The 22,339-nt window shown below is 38.9% G+C and overlaps 1 protein-coding gene across 2 annotated transcripts in view; it reads left to right on the top strand.

Annotated features, from left to right (window-relative positions):
• The first annotated feature begins 14,995 nt into the window (after positions 1 to 14,995).
• The window catches only part of ATR (ATR checkpoint kinase), a 43,293-nt gene continuing 35,949 nt past the window's right edge, over positions 14,996 to 22,339 (top strand). Inside the window, exons 1-7 of one of the 2 annotated variants that reach the window (XM_086618763.1) lie at positions 14,996 to 15,054; positions 15,875 to 15,966; positions 17,320 to 17,463; positions 18,044 to 18,933; positions 19,956 to 20,143; positions 21,409 to 21,612; positions 21,833 to 22,059. In XM_086618763.1, coding sequence (XP_086474889.1) covers positions 14,996 to 15,054; positions 15,875 to 15,966; positions 17,320 to 17,463; positions 18,044 to 18,933; positions 19,956 to 20,143; positions 21,409 to 21,612; positions 21,833 to 22,059 — 1,804 coding nt within the window. Of the gene's footprint in view, positions 15,055 to 15,874; positions 15,967 to 17,319; positions 17,464 to 18,043; positions 18,934 to 19,955; positions 20,160 to 21,408; positions 21,613 to 21,832; positions 22,060 to 22,339 lie in introns of both variants that reach the window. The other variant, XM_086618764.1, reaches the window with a different exon arrangement.

Here is a 22,339-nt window from a genome sequence, read left to right as displayed (position 1 = left end):
TATAAACATGGCTGTATACATTTATGACCACCAGAAGTATTTAATTACTAGAAGTTAGAGGATAACAATGAAGAAATGTTATGCTTCAACATATAAACTGATTATCCACAGAATTTTCCTCAGTCTTCTACATGCTGCGTTACATAGTGAAGAAGGTACAACTTAAGGGGCAAAAACTGGGTTTTTTTTAACTTCCTCCAAAACTGTATGCACTGATCCTTGTTAGAGGAAGACTATCAAACCAGCTAGAGTGATAAATTTTGTGCTCATGAGATATATATCTTATGTAAGGACAACAAGATTTACATTGAAGTTAATTATTTGCTCTATAGGAATTTATTTAACATAGTACAGTAACTGGCGAATAATAAAATCAACATTTTCCACTATGCTTTTTAGATAAACAAAGGTGACTCAAGAAAAAACAGTAAAACAATAAACAGAGATATCTAACTGTTAGACTGGTCATGGGCATGATCTGACTTCACTTATTATGGTATAAGTACAGAATAATTTCACGAGGCTTAAGTCAGGATGAAGAGCAATTCTGTTATAAAGCAGACACATGTTTACTTTGGAAAGATACTGTTTCAGCCAAACAAAATGCCCCCAGCTTCCTTTTGCTGCTGAGTACACAGAATAGCCATGCAAATTCATCACCAGTATCAGTTTCACGTAGTTTCCTTCACATGCATCATTCAAGAGGATCTCAGACTGCCTGTGCTTCCTATTGTGCATTCAGCACTCCTAGTAAAAAACATCAATGGAAACCTTACCTATGCCAGTAGAAACACTTCTAGGGAAGTAATTTTGAAAATAATGCTATTGCATGCAGAGTTCATAGAATTATGTTTCCTGAAACATTCTGCAAACCTAACCTTTTAACAGTTTAGCTACACCAACACTTCAGGCTGAATTTGTCCAAACTGATTATCTCAGATAATGTGTGACCTGTTCTGATTTGGTTAATTAGTTATTTTTCTAAGAGTTCTACAAGTTTAACCTGTCTCCAGCACAGGGCTAGGGGTGTTTCATCCCCTGTTCTGGGACAGGGACATGGAATCGGTCTACCTCATATCCACAGCCAAAACAATGCCTGCTGATACAACATTACCCAGATGTTGCCTGATTTATAAAGCGTATAAAATTCCTCCTTGAATCTGTTGTGTCAAGGATTCTTTGAGGCTGTACTCTTCCATTTCATTTGTACTAAGCATGCTGTAATCTCAAACAGCAGGTGGTATGCATGAATTCGCCTCTGCAACTGCTCCTTGCAGCTGCCAAGAGAAGGCACAGCACCCTCCCCTCCAGTTCCAAAGACCGAGAGGAAAGTAGGGAAGTGAGTTCCAGTCTTCCAAGTCCCACAACAGATTACAGGCCAGTGCTCCGCTTCTCCTCCTCTTGTTTGCTTTAATACAAGAAGTTGTGATATTAATGAGGATGTCATCAAGAGCAAATATGACAGTGACATTCTCTGTGAAACAGGGATGCTGAGGCAATTACCACTCGCCCTGCAGAGCTGTGTGCATGAGCTACTGCTTTCTAACTGTGTTTTCTGATGTTTATATGTACAGTCATTCACAACCCACTAGTTGTGGTTAGATCATTGTTGCAGGTAACAGGAAGTTAAATCTGTGTATGTCTGCAATACAGTGCATCCTGGGCTCCCCACCTGTCAGCAAACCATTTCCAGACTAATAACGTGCACAAAGCCACTTCCATGCAACAAGCAGTTTTTCTTTAGGACTTGAGACTATCAGGCAAATCAGTATTGGAAACACAGAAGCAAGACTTTTCTTATAGATCTCTTGATAAGAAACAACACTTCTGTTTTTCAGAATACAAAGTCAGATTGTTTGCAAAAACAATTTATCCCTTAATCTGAAGCAAAATCATTTCAGTTTTGAGATGGGTTTTACATTTTACTTGATGGAAACTTCAAGATTAAGTATTTTGAACTATCTGTGTATTTTATGTGATTTAAATATAAATATTATCTTTCCAATAAAGTAGGGAGTACAGAATCAAAGTATACAATATAAAATACTAAGCAGTTGTGCCATAATAAGCAACAAATGAAGGTACACAAAAATAAAGTTTTCCTACGGAATCTCTAACATGGTTAAATTCAAAGAACTCTGATCCAAAGTAAAGGTTGAATACAGCAAACCTGCTCAAGCGGCACTTGCTCTCAGTTTTTATTATGAACAACCTTTGCCTTGGTAAAAGTTCAGTAACAGCACATACATGGTATCTAAACTCTGTCAAGAGAAGTGCAGACACATAAGGAAAATGAAAGCACAGTAGGAATTTGAATACACTCAAACCATAAATCTTAACTACCTTTTATGTTGTGATAGCATCTTTCGTGAACAAATATTTTAAATATTTGTTTCATTCCTCAACATAAATATTTAATCAGGAGAAAGAACACAAAAGGCATAAGGACTTATGTTTAACATAAACATACCAACTATCCACTAATAAGAGACTGTTTCCACTAAAAAGTGTTTTCAGATCCCCTTGTGAATAAGAGATGCTTATGTTCTCAGGGAAATGAAATAGAATAAATAAGAATAGAGTTTTTACAACATACAGTAGAAAAGGATGGTCCTATTATGCCTTTTAAATAAGTTTGAGTCTACTACTTGCAGCCAAACAGCTTGGAGACAAAGCTAAAGGTATACAAGTTTAAATGCCTGGATGACTTCAGAAGCTAGGACGATGTGCCACCCATCCACAGCAATTCAGCTCTGAAACACCGTAATCGAGCCTTACAGTTGGTCTAAAGCAGATTAGTTACTTTTGCATTAAGGTACGGAACATCTTCCAGAGGCTCACAATGCAGATTATCAGATATTACCACAGCAAAGGTATCAGAGTTATTAAGGACAAATTTTTTGGTTGTATTCCAGCAATTTCAACTGAAGTCAGCTGAATTTTTGAATTTTCAGCATCTCTAATAATCATGCCATAAATAAACTAGTGAAAGAATTTAGAAACAATTAACTCAAGTACAATGCAATTGCAATGATATTCTTTCCAAGAGAGATAGCAGCAGCTCTTGTTTAATGCTGCTATAGAATGCTTCTGTTCCTGCAACAGAAAGCTTCCTCAAGGTCTCAGTTGTGAGAGTGGGGCAAAGGTAGCCTTGTAGAATAGGAAGAGCAGAAGAGGTTCTTGATGGAGGCAGGCCTTGTGTGGCATATTCATCTCTTAGAAGATACGAAGATATTCATTCATATCTTTATCCATATGAATGTCTTTGTGTATCACTTCTGAATACATCTACCCAGTGATCAGGCAAACGCACTGTCTCTGGAGGGCCAGAGTTGGCAAGGATCATGCTTTCCAATTAGCATCAGAAGCTGGTGCCTCGGACACTGCCATCAAAAGCAAGGAAAAAAACATGGGCTGAACCAAAACCACAGCCACCACAGCACAGGGTGCCAAACCCAGAAATTGTGGCAAGATAAATGCCTGCTAAGGTCAAAGCATCACGGCAGTTTTACCACGCAAATGTATGTTAGATGGAAAGAGTCTATCATTAACATATCGAAAATTTGATGAGAAACTAGGAAACATTTTGTCATAAAACCCATTTGATTACCAGTCGCAGCTCTGAAGAATAGAATTATTTTTAAGTCCAAACTTGGTTTCTATGTGACATTACATTAAAACAAACCACACTAAAATATAAATGGAAAGGCTACACTAATAAAAGCAAGCTCATTCAGGCACTCCATCCTCAAGTCATTCTTTTGTGCCTGGGCTGACATATCAAGTTTACAACAGCAAAAGCGAGTGAGTCAAAAGACACACCAGCAAATGATACTTAATCTCTTTCTTTCTCTGTCTAGGTTTATGCACACACAGCTTTTGTTAGCATGCAACTACAATGACAAGTAAAAACTGCATTCATTTCACAGGAAATTCTCATATATCAGGAAACAAATCTTGAAATTCTTATTGAAACATTTGCATCAATAAGAATTTTGTCTGTGCATACAGTGAAATTCAGGCTCACAGCTAACAATGTGTTGACAGGACCCTCATTTGACAGAGAGGCTTTCTGGATGTCTCAGTACTCTACAATTAATATTCATAACTTGGGGGTTATGCTTTAATTATTCTTGTACATTATTAAACTTCAGTACTGCTATTTAATTACTAAACAGAAGAGCTAACCAGAAGCAATAGTCATAACCCCAACTTTTCAAAAACAATAACGTCAGACCATATCCAACTAAAAAACATTATGAAATGTCAAAGGGTTTTAAAATTACTCCTATGGAATGACATCTGTCTTCTGTTTTCAGATACTTCACGTTATTCTCAGATTAACTTTTCAAGCTTTTCTCCGTAACTGGAAGGACTAGAAATTTGTTTTAAAATTGAACAGATCCTCTCAATTTCTCAAGTCCATAAACTGGACTTTTGAGAGCATCTTCAATTTTCATGGAAAGCTCAGTCAAATTATGAGACCCAATGATATTGTGTAAGTCACTGACTCACCATCTTCTGGTCTGCCTCTAAATTACAATTTAAACGGTATGTTTCTAAAAGCAATAGTGCTATTCAAGTCAAGTAGTTACAATGTTATCTCCACCTGTGTGTTTATACTAAGGAAACAAAAGTAATCAGAAACACTAAAATACAACAAATAGCACAGCTTTTCATTATCTATCAGCTTTTAGCATAGCAATTGTTATTAACAATTTCACAGTCAAAATTCTGCTGCTGCTACAAGCTTCACAGTTTTTCAGTTTGCTAGATTTCATATTCCACCTTCTACTATCAAAGCATACTCACCTTCAACCATTTAGTCTGTTATGGTATCACTGATATTTTTACAATATCTTTTGCAAGGCTGTCAGTTTTTGTCTCAAGCCTCTATTTTTTCCAGATTCGGTGCCACTTGAGAGGTAGGACATACTGTACTTGGTGTTCCTTGCTACGGAATTTATCCTTCTATGGCACACAACTTCAGAAAAGTATTTTTTTCTTAAGCCAACTGAAACATTATCAATCATTTTTCTCTTCTCCAAGCATGAAAATAGCATTTAGGTAGCACGTAACTTAAAAAGCAAAACTATGAACAAAGCTATCAGTGTAAAAACTGCCTAAGAGGCAGAAGGGGAGGGAGATCTTTAAACAGCGCAACTGCAACACTCCAGAAAACTCCTGCCTTTGTCTTTCTGTGTGCCTGCTCACTGGTAGTCTGAAGCATGAAACCTCAGCTTGCTACAAATACTAAAACTCCAGCAGAGCGCCACAGGCAAACTCTTACTAATGAACTTAGTTTTAAGGTCATCCCAGAAGTTAATCATGTGAAGATCATTAAGAGTAACAATAGCAATGCACATTCATTCTCCTGCCCTCAGCAATTCAATTTACATCCACATAGTCTTCATATTCCAGCTAACTGCAATTACCAAATAGTACTAAATAGATAAGTGTTGCCAGAGTATTTTCAGTTTTCATTAATCATCAGATAGCAGTATGGCCTTCTGTCACCTGCTAATTCCTTGGTCAACTCTACACGGTCCAAAAGATTATTAAAAGATTAGACTGATCAGCTACTACACTACGAGCAAGCCAGGATTTTCTGTCATGGAAAATTCACAGGTTATTTTTGTTTTTCTTTTTTCATTGGTCAAGCTAGAGAAAAAAGGAGAGTCTTCCACAATACACAGGAAAAGCAACTGACAGCATTTCAAAACCATCTCTGCAGAGCCCACAGATGCAGAAATGCTACTCATTTATCAGCTCACAGCATTAAGAAGCTACATTTGCTACAGTGTTGAGGGTAAAAGGAGCACATTAGTAAATCTGAGTAACTAAAACTAAATGGAGTATTGTTTGTGGCTTCTAAACGAGAAGACTATCTGGGGAACAAATAAAAGTTCATTTGCTGGCACTGTAGTTCTCAATAATTAGGCCAGAAGAAAACATCTCGTTTTTGTTGCCAACTGTCATTTTTAATTATATTTTGAAAAGGAAAAAGAAAGAAATTTCTGAGGGAATTTTTTGTAACTAAATTATTCAAAACCTCAGCCTTAGGATTCATATGATTAGGAGACAGTTTTCATTTAAGAATATAAAGTTATTTCTCATGCTTAGGTGAAAACTTTACTATCTTTCTTACAAACATTAGAAATCAAAACGTAAAAAACTTGACAAAAATCCTGAGTTTAGACATTTTGGATTTTAGGTTAGCTACAAGTCTGCATCAACAGGCTCATCCTCTTCCTACTGACCTTCACAAAAACTGAATCCCCCTGACATGTTGTTTACTTTCCCTTTACAGTGACAATTCATGAAAAATAACTTATATTTCCAACTCTTCACCATTAATGTTTTTGATCATTAAACAGTAATCTATATTTAAACCCATATTTTTAATTTCTAAACATGGCACAGAAATATTTATTGTGCTGCCAGTATCAATTAGCAAGCCAACGCTATGCTGACCTTCCACACTTTCATTCAAATATGAGGGACAAGCTTTCCCACTATTGCTGGTCTACCTCCCCCTGGTTGAGGAGTCCAGCTGAAAGCACTTCTGATGAAGTGCTAATGAAGCACTTCTTAGGTAGCACAGCAACTATAGTAACACCCAATTACTCATCCAACATACCCTTATTTGGTTGAGAAGGACTGATATGGATTAATCCTATTGAGTTTAAATGCCTCAAACTTAATTTGCTTAGTAAAAAGCAGGATGGTAGCTTAAAGAATAAACTATATGGCAGAAGAGCCTGTTCCACAGATTAACCACCACAAAAATTATTTCAGGAGGGAAAGCATGGAGAAGTTTTGGAACGCAACAGAAATACTTGCACCTATTACTATAGATTATTTCATAATTTCTACCTTCTCTGAGGCAGTTTATCAGATAGAACTTTATTAAAAAGCTCCATGGCTGACCCAGTAGTTGTCTTTCACAATCAGAGGGCTGCCATTTTAAGGTGCAAGCCACCTTACAAAAACAAACGTAACAAAGGGTGTCAGAAGTAGGCATTGCTCTGGCACAACAAACAACTCGTCTTGTGTTGCTGTCAAGCCTCTCTTGGGATCAGCTTTGGTAGGACGTGATCAAACCACCATGCCCACGCTGAAGCAGCCAACCATGAGGTTTGAGTTTCAGGCAGAATGGATAGTCTCAAAGATTTCAAAAATTTTTGGGTGCGTACACATAAGTTAATCATTTAAAAAAAAATCTCTATTAAAAAAAGACTGTATTCCCTTTCGATACCATCTTTATGCAAAAGCTCAATCAGCCTGACACATACAGCATCAAACTGCAAGAGGCAACTGAAATTTTGCCTCTGAAATTTGAATGACTTAAAAAAAAACAAACCCTGGAGTAATTCCCATATACACAATGGAAAACTTCCACTTTGCAATGGCATATACACATGTACATTTTAGTTAATACTCATAAAGCTATATTTTACTTTATTCAATATGTTACTACTTCCCAACACTGTAGTTTACAGACGATATGTATTTTCCATGTATGTTTAGCAATACGTATCTAGAGACACATAGTAATATCAGAATAATGAAATCCCTTTGGAAAGAACAAAGATACATAAAAATCAATGATTAAGATGGACAAATCCTTCTAAAAGCTTGTATCTTGTTCAACAGATCTTGAATTAGTGACATAATCATCTGTGGATATAACTAAGCACATGATAACTCTTTTAAATCAATGGAATTACTGATAAGATTTAAATTTGTGTGCTATAACATCCTGCTAATTTGGATGTGAAAAACATCCTGTCCCATACAATTAAGTGGCTGATATAAGTGATGACAAGTAAAGCAAAATGTATCTTTATATTTAGTTATGAATTGTTTTTTCACTGAATACGTCATGTTACCCTAATGGGGAAAAAGCAGATTTAAAATCAAGAGTTAAGTCCTGATGCCATCATATCACTGGCAGAATCCACACTTATTTAAATTAAATGTATCTTGATCCTATAAATCAAGCTTGGAAGGACTAGTCACATTGCAGAAGTAAAATACTCAGCTCAACCGAAAAGAATTTCATACTACTTTATACTGATGTATTTTTAGGAAGCTCAACATGAGCTGGCAATGTGCACTGGCAGCCCAGAAAGCCAACCGTATCCTGGGCTGTATCAAAAGGAGCGTGGCCAGCAGGTCGAGGGATGTGATTCTGCCCCTCTACTCAGCTCTCGTGAGACCCCACCTGGAATACTGTGTTCAGCTCTGGAGTCCCCAACACAAGAGGGACATGGAGCTACTGGAACGAGTCCAGAGGAGGGCCACGAAGATGATCAGAGGGCTGGAGCACCTCTGCTATGAAGACAGGCTGAGAGAGTTGGGGCTGTTCAGCCTGGACAATAGAAGGCTCCGGGGTGATCTTATAGCAGCTTTCCAGTACCTAAAGGGGGCCTACAGGAAAGCTGGAGAGGGACTTTTAACAAGGGTGTGTAGTGATAGGACAAGGGGCAATGGATTTAAACTGAAAGAGGGCAGATTTAGGTTAGATATAAGAAAGAAATTCTTTACATTGAGGGTGGTGAGGTACTGGAACAGGTTGCCCAGAGAAGTTGTGGATGCCCCATCCCTGGAAGTGTTCAAGGCCAGGTTGGATGAGGCTTTGGGCAACCTGGTGTAGTGGAGGATTTCCCTGCCCATGGCAGGGGGGTTGGAACTAGATGATCTTTGAGGTCCCTTCCAACCCTAACCATTCTATGATTCTATCTGCAAGAGAGCTCTGAAAGTGGATTGAAAAATCTTTTTCCCACCAAAAGCATCCATGTAGAAGCACACAATCTGCTTTATGCCTAGTTTACTTCTGAGCAACATTTCTTAGCAACATCAGTCTTACTGATAAGCTGTTGTCATGTACTGCCTTTATTGTCTTTGGACACTTGTATGAAATAGCACTAACTAAGCACACACCCCCATATAAAAACCTAGAAATTCATCAAATAATCTACATTTAGAAGTATCAAAACAAATAATGAGGTATATAACAAGGTCATGACTGACACCCAGTATTTGTTGCATGTGACCATTGAATCAAAGCTGAAATCATGTACTTAGTAATTTCACCACAAACATAATACACTGGAGAATAGAGAAGACACTCTTAACTTTCATTTTGCACCCTTTTTTTAAAGGTGTAGAAACAGCGATGTTTAAAAATTCCTAAATAAAGTGGCAGGACATGATTGTAATGCAGAACTGGTTCTGTCAGTAACCTGGAACTCCTGATCCATATTGAACTTGATCTGACTAATGCCAGTTGTTGTTTTCATTGTTAATATTCCTTTGCATATCAAAACATGACTATTGGTCAACTTTTAACGTCAAGGCTGAAACGAGCTAGTGAGACAACATCTTATACAGAAGAGCTCAAAACCTGTGGTTTAGATTCAAAAGCATCTGCAGTTTGGTATCTTTTCACCTTGCAGCTAGGTATCTTTTCCCAGCACTACAATTTATTGTTTCCTTATTGTCTGTCACAGTTCAGTGGCGCTTTCTCCAGTAATAAAATTGCTTGCTGGGATCATATCCGTTTACTCCCTGGTACTCCTCTTCTACATTTATTTAATCCATTTATGTAGACCGAGTCATTTTTGGAGTTTTTATGGCAACAGTTGTCATAGATGTGAAATATTTCACACATCGTAGTCAATGCTATGAAAACGTTTTATTTAATTAATTACTGCAATAAGAAGGGTGGCAACTAAACATTACACACAGACTTTACATGAGGTGTTAAATGTAAGGGTACTGGTATAATCTTTTTAGTTTAGGTATTCCCATATGACATGCTGTTAAGGTGATGTCTATTCCACAGACACAATCCTCACAGAGTGGCGAAAGGTCCAAGTACTGGGAAAACACTCACCAAGGAACACATGCTCCTCTAAAACATAATGAACACCATTTCAACATATATAGGTTTAATTTATTTGACTTCTAAAAAAAAGAGGGTAAAAGGACAAAAAAAAACATGAATCTCCTTTCTCCTTCCTCCATTGCATTGTTTTCTATAGTAAGCCATGGAATAAGGAAAGTTGATGTTTAGCAGAACTTTTCTTAATATTCCCATGCATAAACTCTATTCTAGTATTAATCAGTATGGAACACAGAACCAGATGGAAAATTATTTCTCCTCATAATAAATCTCTCTCAGAAAACAACAATTTTCCACTATGAATGTCGTAGCTAGTACAGTTATTCAGATTTTCCCTAAAGAAATATTTTAATAAAAGAAGAAATAACGTAACTACAACAGTCGGAACTTTCAAATGTAGTTTAAATGACATTTTAAATTAAAACACTGCACAATTTTCTCCTAGTATGACTAGTACAGAGTTTTGCACTTTATTAGGGATTTAAGTATCACTATTGCTACAATATCAGGAAAAAATCCAATGTAATTTCCAGAGCCAATTAAACCATGAAAAAATTTTTCCCAAGAAATCATTATGACAGTTACATTCTTAGTTCTGGATTTTTTTTTAGTTTTAAAAATTGGCATTTAAGACTCTGAAAATTTTGCCTTAGGGAACTAGATTCCAGGCATCTCACTCTCATTCAAAAATTATCAGCTCAAAAAGTCTTGATGTTATAACACTGATCCTGGTAGTAAATACATTTCTGCAAGTTTCCTCCACAGCTACTAGCCTCAATAATCTTTTCTAGAAATACTAGAAAGTAAACAACAAGTAACAAAAAGATATATATACAGGCTACTATTTTTAATGGTAGTAGCTGTAGAAAAGCAAAAAATAGTCATTGCTGCTATATAAATCATAATGCCAAATTCCACAAGAATGCCTAATATAACATGCTATCTCTCCAAATTACTCAAATGTTTACTTTCACATCATCAATAGTCCTAACTATGTAAGCAGGTTTATTCATATAAAAATTGTGGATAAATGCTTTCAGGACTAGGACTTGTCTAGATTAAATATAGAAATAAAAGACATAAGAAAAGCAAATTTTAACATTTTGTATTTTCTTTCCTCACTTTTTTTCCTCTTTTACATGTTAGTTTTTGCATAGTAGTAGAATATACATATTCTGCTTTTAGGTTGCTGGCTTGCCTGTGGTCCTTACTACCATTTACCATTTCAAGTTTTTCATTTTCTTTTTTTCAATTATCAAACCAATATTCAAGACTAGGCATAATTTTAGTCTGTGCCCTTCACTTCAGCCAGGTTGACTAAGCAACACAGGCATAGATAAAAACAGAACATGCCAGAATAAACGTTTTTATGGCGTCCAGGAACAACGCAATGTGTTCGAAGGTCAGGCAACTACTCCGACAACCACTTTCATGACTATATATGGAAATTAGTCTTCAAGTAATCATACAGACTATCAGGTGTTATTACAGCAACCATGCAAATAAGCCATAAGCACACCTTGGGATTATATGAGACTACTTAGTACAGTTCAGAGGACCTCCATGCACCATCTTGGCTGCACTTCCTCTGACCACCGTATGAGCCTGATAAAGTTTATATTTCACAGCCCATGAAGACATCAAGGAATATACATGCATTTAAAAGTCTTGTGTAATCACTGTGTCTACCTGCAAGAGGTAGCTGAGATTTAACTGAGGTAATGCAAACCACATGAGGGAACATCTCACATCCACAGAGTGGACGAGCCCCAAGAAAAATAGTAATTCTACCTCAGAATTAAACAACATCAGAGGGAATAAAAGTACAATCAACATGCTTTTGTACTCTAGGACCTGCTGGTCTGAGGCAAAGTCATTCAGTGTCTTAAAATAAGTATATTGACCTGCAGAGGCATGTGGTAAAAAAGTAACAAAAGCTAAAGAAGGCAGACCCCCAAGTGTGGGAAGGGGGGAAAAAAAAGTAACATCAGCTTCGGCAGAAATCTCAGTAGTGCCACACACACTGGATTTGATATTCTGCTCTACCTATCTGCATGAATTTCCCACTGAGTCCTGCAAGCTGTGAGCTCTGCACACCTAAGACTCATTTCGCCAACAGGAATACTGCACTGAAAAATAAAATACAGGATGGTCTCAAGGCACACTATTTTCTTTAGTAATTAGTCACTCTCTCCAGCTGGATGAAGCTAATCTGCTTCTCCACCTGAGGGTACAGAGACATAAAGGTATAAAATAACAGGATAAGGAAGAAACAAGGAGATGGATTAAGAGTTTGTTGAGCTGCTCATTGTGTGTTCAAGAAAAGCAAGGAATGAAGTTGGAGGTTTCAGTTGCTGTTTCGCTGGAGGGTCTGGGGAGCGCTAGGTTTTTGTGAGCGCCTATAAAAATGTTTTCATGAGGAGCATCCAGGAAGACTTCTTACATCCCCATAGCACAATGAAGTTGTTATTATGGGCAGTCTTATAAGACCATGGTAGCAGGAGGAACTTGCTGGTATGGTCAGAAGGCAGTAGATGAGGCTTTGCAACCAGGAAGGAAAAAGTCTCCTAAGTTCACTCCCTGTGAAGAATGGGAAGCAGCAGAACTCTCTTTAGTGAATTGCTGTAGGTATTTATAAAAAAGAAAAAAGCCTGAATTACACGCTTGGTAAATGCTTAAAGAAACTGCACCACAAATTTATATAGCCTTCTACCTACGACAAATGAAAGCACTTCTACAATACCTAAATTAATATGATCTCACTGTTGACTCAGGAGACTCCCAGGGAAAAGCACTTTTTTTTTTTTTCATCATTTTATGTGCCCCAGTTATGCTTTATCACCACCACAAAAAAAAAGCACACTATGATTCAATAAATTTATATTTCCTAGGAGTGAAAGCAAAACAATAATATAGCCTGTTCAAACTCTCCTAAGATCCCAACAGATATCTTGTTGTCTTTCTTAAAATTCCTATGTCATCCCTGATAAACTTAACTCTACATCAAAGTAGCAAGTAGTACAATTTACACTTTTCTTCGTGTAATTGTTGTCTCAGGCTTGGACATTTACACTCCGAACGCTGTTTTCACAATAAATAGATTTTTAAATTTTTGTGTTGAAAAATAACGCTGATAACAAAACCCAGACATATTTCGTCTTCCTGGACCATTAAAGTTCTACCTAACAAAACAAGTAAAGCTACACGGTTTCTGCTTTCTCTGTAGGAATGACTCTTGTCAAAGACTAATATTTTATAAAGTCAACTGGAAAAAAACATTGCAATACATGCTGAAAAACAAACTAAGATAAAAGCCAGTTACATTTTGTAAAGTTTCTCAAAGCATTCCAGGCGATTCTCATGTTAGCAACCTTTGACAGGTCAGCAGAATTGTTAATGAAATGGCACGTATATTTTGCAGGACAAAAATAACCATCTATGAATGAAAAATTAGTAATAGATTTCCCAAAAGCATCTATCTGAAATGAATCAGTAATTGAAATACACACATGCACCTACTTTGCGGACTGTTTTACATACAAGAGACACAGCCCCAGCACAGTGGAAACAGGCAACAGAATTAGAAGCCTCAGAGAATTTTATTTCAGCCCAGAAGTAACGCTAAGACAAAGTTCATAAACAAATGCAGAAAGTGCTATACTTCTTAATTAGAAAAACAAAACTCAGGCTTCAATGTCCTCTCACATGCTCTCCTTGCTATTCCTATGTACACATAAACCCTCTTATTTTATCCTGTTATACCCCGAAACCTTGCAGACTTGCTACACGGGTAGGGCCCACAAGTGCGGGTCAAAAGCTTACGTTCACCAGTGCATCCCAGGACCGCCACTAAAACACAGCTTCCTCTCTGGTGTAAGGCAGTACATAACTCTCCGCACACTGTATGACGTTTAAGTAACTTTTGAGGGTTTTTTTTTTCCCTCAAAACCTTTCATACTTCACGCATTTAAACGCAGTCTCTCAAAGGAACATAAAAAGAAAGCAACGTATGCTAAAAGTACAAAAAAAACCCAAACAACAACAACAAAAAACCACCAAATAACAACCCCCCCAAAACCAGTATTATTTTAAGCATTGTTTCAGTGCGCCCCTCACCGCTACCTACAGAGAGGAGCGCTGAGCCGGTGGGCGCCGAGCCCCCACCCCTGCAGGACGCGCCTTCCCGCAACGAAGCGCGCTGGGCTCACCCCTTCTACCTCCCTGCCCCGGTCACGGGAACAACGAGAACCGGCCGCTAGCACCCCGCTCCCTACCGGCCCACCTGCCGCCGGCGCTCGCCTCCCGCACTGCCACGGCGCCCGCCCCAGCCCGCCGCCACCTGCTGCCGGCGGGGCGGGGCGGGCGGCGCCGGCGGCCAATGACACGGCAGCCGGCGGGGACGGGCCGCGGAGGGGGTCACTTGGGACCGTTTTGTGCGGCCCGAGGGACTCGTTACACGCCCGACCGGAGCGGTAGGATGCGGCGCCCGGGGCTATGCCCTGCCGGCCGTGCGGCAGGCCGCCGCGGCACCGCGAGGGGCAGCCCGGCGCAGTGCGCTGCAGGGAGCGCTCCACTGGGCGTTTCTCAGCCAGCACCGACGTTTCCTCCTCACCGCCCTGAGACCGGGGCCGCTCCCCCCTCACTTTAAGCCACCCTCAGGAGCGCGGCATTTCCTGGCCCCGCCGTGCGCTGCGAGTCCCCCGGAGCCGCAGCCCCTGCTCCGCCAAGGCGTCCGTCGTGGCCGGGCTCCGGTGGGCGCTCCCGACAGCCCCTCAGGGCCCGTACCCCGAAACGGTCGCGCCCCGGTGGGGTGCGCTCGGCCCCTGCTCGGTTGCCAGCTGGCTGTGCTCGGCACCGCGGAGGAGAGCCCTGCCGCGGCGGCGAGGTCCCCGTGGGAGGCCGTTAGACACCAGGCACTGAGTCGCGGTGGCGGCACTCGCGTCTGGTCACGAAGCGGTTAACCTTCACCAGCGCGGCGGGGGAGTGCAGCCGCCCTTTCGACAAACGGAGGCGTTTTGGGTCCCGCCGGACGCCGTCACGCAGTTCCCGCCTCGGCGGCGCGCGGCCTGTTTCAAAGCGGGAGCCATGGCCGAGCAGGGCCTGGAGATGGCCTCCATGATCCCGGCGCTGCGGGAGCTGGCCAGGTAGGATGGATCCCGCCCCCGCCTTGTAGGGGGTGCGGGGGAAGCGCGCCCGCCCTCGGCAGTAACGTGTGGCATGGGGAGGGGGAAAGGAGGTTCCTTCCCCTCCGCCGTGCGAGGTTTCCCGGGGCTGGGTTGGCGCCCTCCCCTCACCCCGCATCCTTCTCCCGCCGCCTGCTGCGGTCGCTCCCTCCCGCGCGAGCGGCGCTGGTGGAACCTGGCGGGAATGGCGTGGTGGTCTGCGCAGAACCCAGCGTCCCGGGGACCTCCGTTGCGCTCGTAGTGTGGTTTCACTGAGGGTGGAAAGGCTTTGGCCATGTTTGGCTCTGAAGGTTTAATGGCAGCGTCAAGGCTGCAGCTGTGGTTTGTGTTGGGCAGCTGGTTTACACGGAGGTGCAGTCTCGCAGGTCACATTTATCTGCCGTGGTAGTCACCTGAGCAGTTGCTATTGCCACCTCTTACCCAGGGTACTGGTAGCTAATTAGTTGAAATCAGTTCCAAAAGTGAAATGGGTTCTTAATTTTATTTTTTTCTGCACCAAAACTGGTTTGTTGCTTGTGAGCTTAATATATATCAAACATAATTGTGTGATAAAAATAAACACTCTTCAACACCTCATAGACCTTTGTGCTTCTGGCAAATAAGGAGAAAGAGGAACAGGCAATACACTCGTCACTAAAACAAGAAATCAATTTTTATTTATTTTTGAAGACTTACAGATAAAAAAACTCAGCGTTTAACATTGTGTTCTTGAGATAGACTTTATATAATTATTTTGTGTTTTAAAGTGGATAATGTCAAAATAATAGACTTTTAATTTTAGTGCTAGTCCGGAAGAATACAATACAGTTGTGCAGAAACCAAGACAAATACTCTGCCAGTTCATTGACAGAATTCTTACAGATGTAGATGTTGGTAAGTATTACACTCTTATCTTTCAAAATTATTACTTGCTTTATGCTTTAAGTAATTCCTGCCAAAAAAATAGTTACATTACAACTCTCATTTCATGAAGGTTGGGTAGTTGAATGCAATACCATTTATGACTTATTTTTTAATATTTTCCATGATGAAGTATTTGCTAGTATGATGTGAAGTAACTTAAAAAAAGAAGGGAGCGGGGGAAATGCATTGCAGGGTTATATGAATATAAATGCTCACAGCATTGAAAATTAGGAGTATCATGTAATATGTTTGTTCATTGAGTAATTTAGCTTGCAAGTCTTAGTACTCACAGCATCTTTCAGAATTGAAATACTTTGATGTGAACAGCTTTATTCTTAATTTTAGAATTCTAACAAAGCCTTATTTTAGTACTCCTTAAGTCATGTTAAGATTTCAGTTATTACTGAAATTAACTTCAACAACATTTTGCTAATTATGAAATACATGTGCTACAAAATTATCATTTGCAGTTATCGTACATCTGCATCAAGGAGAATCACACAAGGTATAATTTCATGTAGCTGTCTCTAAGATATTTTGTCTAGTGAATTGATCAATTTGAATTGATCAATTTGAGTGTCATACCCATGTTACTCTGTAGATGGTGTGTTTGTTAATTCTCTTACAGTTCTGAAAGGGAAGAGTATAAATATAAAAACAAAAAGCCAATCTGCTTTGAGTATCGCTTTTGAATACATAGGTGTTGTGTTTTATCATTACTGTGTAACTTCTCTGGTTAATTGCTATCTGAATCTGAGATAGTTTCCTTCTTGTGCTGACTAACCGTGGAATTGGAATAAATCTGACATGATTCAGATACTCGTTTCAGTGGAGCTATACAGCAGCCTTAGAGTTGTTTTAGTATTTTGCTAAACTTTCTAATTCTGTAAGTTGAATTTACCATTTAAAAACTTCAATTTTTTCGAGATTTGGAACAGTCCTTAGAGATTTTTTTCTACCAAGATCATAAACCTAGGAAAAATTGTATGATTAAAAATGAAAATGTTAGCTATCTGGTATTCTTCACTCATCAAATAGCTGGATATAATACTAACTAAATGGAAATGCATGTAATGTAAATGAATAATATTTAATCTGAGTAGTTTGTATTTTTCTTCATACAATTTGGTGTCACGTAGAGGGTTTACAATATGCACAAAATCATCTTCATCGATTAATAAAGCACACTCTCAATTGATAATTATACAGGTTTAATACCATATCATAGTATTTTATATAATCAATTTCTTCTTTAAGTGTGAACAGAATTTGTGAAGTTGATTTATTGCAATGCTAATTCAGAAATGTGCCTTTTTTTTGTAGTTGCTTTGGAACTGCTTAAGAAATCAGATTCACAGCCAAGTTCTGTAATGTTGCTTGATTTTATTCAACATATAATGAAATCTTCCCCACTTATGTTTGTAAATGTGGATGGAAATCAGGAGGAAACCGAATGCAGTTGCATTGGTGAGTTTGTTGAAAATGTTTATGTTGAAGCTTGACGTTTTTTAACAATGGGATCATACAAACGAACAGAAATGGGAAAAAGGCAGATTTACAAGTTCAGTGTTACATATTTGTAAGTAAGTGAATATTATGATAGACTTCTAATAATAGTGAATTGATTTGCACTTGTTATAAGGGAAACTTATCATGACAGAGTTTGACCTTATTCATTACCATTGCTTAGTGATATTGCCTAGCTCATGTTGATGAGATATCCTGTACGCATATTCAATACTTGAGAGTTTTTTTTGACAGCGGAAAATGTCTGGAATGACCTAGTGGAAAATGTCTGTCTGTTTTTTTGTGGTGGTTTTTTTCATTTTTTTTTTACCTGCATGCACCCCCCTCTCCTTTTCCTTATTTTCAATAAACTGAAGAAATATCCCAGTGAAGGCTGTTTACTAAGCCTATATGCATTTATCTCAAGGCATTTTCTTTTGTTTTACTGATGAGCAAGCTGCTGTCAGAGGTGCTCGTAATAAGAGGTTTTGGTTTTTATCTTAATAATTTTCTGTTTGCTGTTTCTTTTTTATTGTCCTAGAATTTAGTAACTGGATCATAACAAGGCTTCTCCGAATTGCTGCAACTCCAAACTGCAACACATTACATAAGAACATTTGTGATGTCATTTGCTCTTTACTTTTTCTGTTTAAAATGAAGAGTTGCTCCATTTTTGAAGTACTAACAAAAGACTTGCTACAGCTTTTCCAAGACATAATCTTCCTGCATGAGAGAGATGCACAAAAGCATCTCTGGGGAGACGTACTGACCTGGCCAGTGACTGTAAAGAGATTTTCGAGCAATAGAAGTGACAATGTGGGATATTTAAAATTGGCACCATTACAGCTAATGGGTATGCCCTATGTAGAATGTTTGGAAGTTATATTAATGTCTATTCTGACAGATATTGTTGCAGATGTGTTTTTTGTGAGACAAGACACTATTCTCTGGGGGATAGGCTGCTCCCTGTTGGAGTATGGCAATCCAAAAATGAAAGCTTTGGCAGTGAAGTTTTTAGTAAAATTAATTCATTTAGGAGGACCTCCAGAACAGCTGGCCAGTGTTTTTTTCACAGTCTTTTATGGAATTCTGCAATCAGCACTTGAAATGGATACTGAAGAATCAGAACTCTTTGGAGAACCACTCTTACTGTTGGTGAGGACATTGTTGCCTTTTGAAGCAGATTCTTACAAAAATATTGAACCTGTCTACTTGAATATGCTGCTAGAGAAGCTCTGTGCATTGTTTGAAGATGATGTGTTTAGGTGTCTTCAGTCTGAAAAGCTGAAAACTGCCTTTTGCCATATACTGCAATATTTTCTGGAGTTTGTTCCAACTGGCTATGAATCTGCCTTACAAGTAAGAAAAGTCCGTATCAGTACCATATGCGGAATTTTTGTGAATGTGCTTGGAACTCAGGAAGAACAAGAGGTAGGTTCATTTTAGAAACTATATTTATTTATTGTGTGAATAGATCATGTACAAAAACCTGTATCTGTGCAAAGAAGAAAATCTAGGAAATACGATCTATAGTTGCATTATTAGATTGATACTCCTTGTTTCTCAACTGTTTCACGTATTTGTACAGCTCAGAGTTCTTTAATTAGTTGGGTGTAGCTGGACCCTATGTTTTTTACGTGTATTAAACTATTGAGAAGCAGGCACAAGGGTCTGTCTGTAATCATAGTATAAAATGGAGATAAGGCACAGAGTATGCTCATATACAGACAGCTTTACAAGTAATTTCCCTTCATCTGAGCTGCTCCTACTTTCTAACCATATGCTTTTAGTCTTATTTGTTGGGGACAGACAGACAGAAAGGTTTGAATTAAAATAGAATCATAGAATAGTTTGGATTGGAAGGGACCTTGAAAGGTCATCTCGTCCACCTCAACCTGCAGTGAGCAGGGACATCTGCAACTATATCAGGTCGTTCAAAGCCCTGTCCATCCTGACCTTGAATGTTTCCAGAGATGGGGCATCTACCACCACTCTAGGCCATCCGTTCTAGTGTTTCACCGCCGTCATCGTAAAAAAAATTGTTCCTGATATCCACTCTAAATCTACCCTCTATTAGTGTGAAACCATAAGGTGTTAATCATGAGGTACTGATACACTGAGTGTTCCCTCTGCCCTATACACCCACACGTGTATCATTATCTATTGTCTCTTAATTAGTGTGTCTGTATTGATGGCTTTGGTAGCAGAATATTATGGCAAGAACTGGGGGACGGCTGTACAAGCTACATCCTCTCTGGTACAAACACAGGAAACTTCACTGCTTGTGAGAGTTTTCATCTTGTAATTAAGATTTTTGAAGGGAAAGGTTTTTAAGGACTTTGTTACCATAATACTTTGAAATTTTATATTTTAAGTCAGAAGCAATAATGTCGTGTCTTTGAGAAGCAAGGCATTGCATACATCATGGTGCCTCTGTTGTTTGTCCATCCCAGTATCTAGTGAGTCCACTTTATACAGCATTAAGAACACAAACAGAAGAAATCTTGCAGGAGCTTCATCAGAACCAGCTAGATACTTCTGATACTGATGGGTGGAGCAGCAGCAGTGACGAAGTTCCAGAGAAAAGACGACGACTAAGCCTATCAACAAAGCATCCAAAGAAATCACCTACACCAGTAATGTATGACACTTACTCAATAACTGCTTTTATAGTAATTTGGCTGATGAATAATAACAAATGACAACTTTTTCAGGCAGTTTCTTCATAACAGCCACATTGAAAGATCTTCTGGGAAAAGATCTAAATGATATTTTGAAGGACCAAAATCTACACATTTTTTTTAAGCCAAACTTTAGTTAAAGAGACTGTATTTTTAATATGTTGAATGCAAATTATTTTCATAATTACACACTGAAAACAGAAAAGCTAAGAGAATACATAAAGAGTGACGGAATCAAGTATGTGGCTATGCTGTTTGCTGTTGCACTGCATGTGCTTAAAAAAGGCCTAGCTAAGTCAAGTGGTTCTCAGATGAACAAAAGCCAGTTCTCTCAGTCTCTGCTTGTGCTGTGCTTCAGCTCCCTTATTATCTTGGACTTGCTCTAGCATGTTGGTCTTTGTTGTATTTGGGCACTCAAAACTGGCTCCAGCATGCTGTACTCCAGGTATGGACTCATGATCAGCCTTCACTTTTGATAATACAGCCCAGGATGTAGTTGACCTTCTTTGCAGCAAGGTCATGCTGCTCTTATATTGAACTTTTCCTCAAGTCCACCAGGTCTTTTTCTTCAAAGCTGTTTACTAGCCAGTCAGCCCTCAGCCTGTTCTGTTGCATGGGGTTTTTTGTGCCAGTTGCAGGACTTTTCATATGTCTCTGTTGACCTTCTTGTCAACCTAGTTTTCCAGCCAGTTAAGGTACTCTGAATAAGCAGCTCTTCTTTTATCTATAGAGCTACCTGTCTCATTGTGGAAAGGAATCGTGCTAGTCTGGCATGATTTGCCCTTGGTAAATATGTGCTGGCAGTTCCCAGTCACACTCTTGTTCCTTATGTGGGTAGAAATGAGTTCAAGGAAGACTTTTTCTGTAACCTTCCCAGCGACTGAGGTTAGGCTGGCATGCCTATCGTTTCTTGGATCATCTTTTTTGCCTTTCTTGAAGATGGGTGTGACGTTTGCCTTTTTGTAGTCATCAGGAACCACCTTGGTCAACACGACCTTCCAAGGATTGTAGAATTATACCTTTATAGCCTTTCAGATAAGTCTGATTTGCATCATACTTAACTTCAGATTTAGTATCTTATTCTCCCAAAGAGCGTGTTAAAGCTAAAGCTTCATTTGGTACTAATCCTGTATCCAACATGGATTAGCTCTGGTTTTGCTATGATTATTTAACTTTTCTGAAAAAAAGTATGTGTTGGAAAATAATTAATATGGTCAAATTACAGACTTAGTCCTGCAAACATGAAATTGAAGAGCACTCTGTGGAATGTCATCACAAAGAAAGCTTCATCCTTAATACTTAGCCTTGAGAGAGAAATTCTGACACCGAATATTCTTCAGACTGTGGAAGGGATTGCTGTAATTCTGCAACTGGCTGCTTTGTGCATAGTTCATTGTTCTCCCCCAACAAATTCTAACCAATGTGAAAGGTAAATGTACCCATGTGAAACCGTGGGACCAATAGTTTCTTGTAACTGTTGTTATGATTTGTATAGATTACTTCCATGCTTGTCCATGTATCAGGACAAGTATTGGATAAGTCCTGTATGTTTTGTAGTAGTACATTTTCATAGTGCCTTTGCTTACAAGCAATACAATATTAAATGTTTATAGTCTGTTGTACTGATCATATGATTTCTATTTTAACAGTATGGATCATAAAATAACTCATCCATGTAACTCTGACACATGTAAGAATACACCGAGTTCCTCAGATTCAGTGGTGAATATACAGTTCACATGGATTTCCTCTGATTTTATTGCAAGAGTAGTGAAAGTCTGCAGAAACCTGTTAGAGGCTGCTACGCAGATTGTTAACCTAGAACAAGTGATTGACAGAATAGTGAAAATCTTTGATGCTTTGCTGTATGCACAAGGTGAGAAATTCTATGAACTAGCATGTCTTTCCTTGATTTTTATCTTTTTAAATCAGGAATGCATCTGACTAAATTGGTCTGTTGTAGTAGAGGTACTGAAATTATAGATCTTGTGTTAGAAATCCAATTCCTGTACAAAAAAGGTTAAAAACCCCAGACCATTCTTCTCTGTTTAGAGACCTTCCTTTGCATTCCTTTTGAACAGGATTTACTAGTCTTGGTCTGTATGTCTGTTGATTTTTATCTGAACAAGAGACTATGCGGGGATAGTGAATGTGCG

Source organism: Tauraco erythrolophus, chromosome 11 (genome assembly GCF_009769465.1).
Source record: "Tauraco erythrolophus isolate bTauEry1 chromosome 11, bTauEry1.pri, whole genome shotgun sequence".
NCBI lineage: Eukaryota > Metazoa > Chordata > Aves > Musophagiformes > Musophagidae > Tauraco > Tauraco erythrolophus.
The sequence above is the reverse complement of the archived record's forward strand: the minus strand, read 5'-3'. Positions and strand labels throughout refer to the sequence as shown.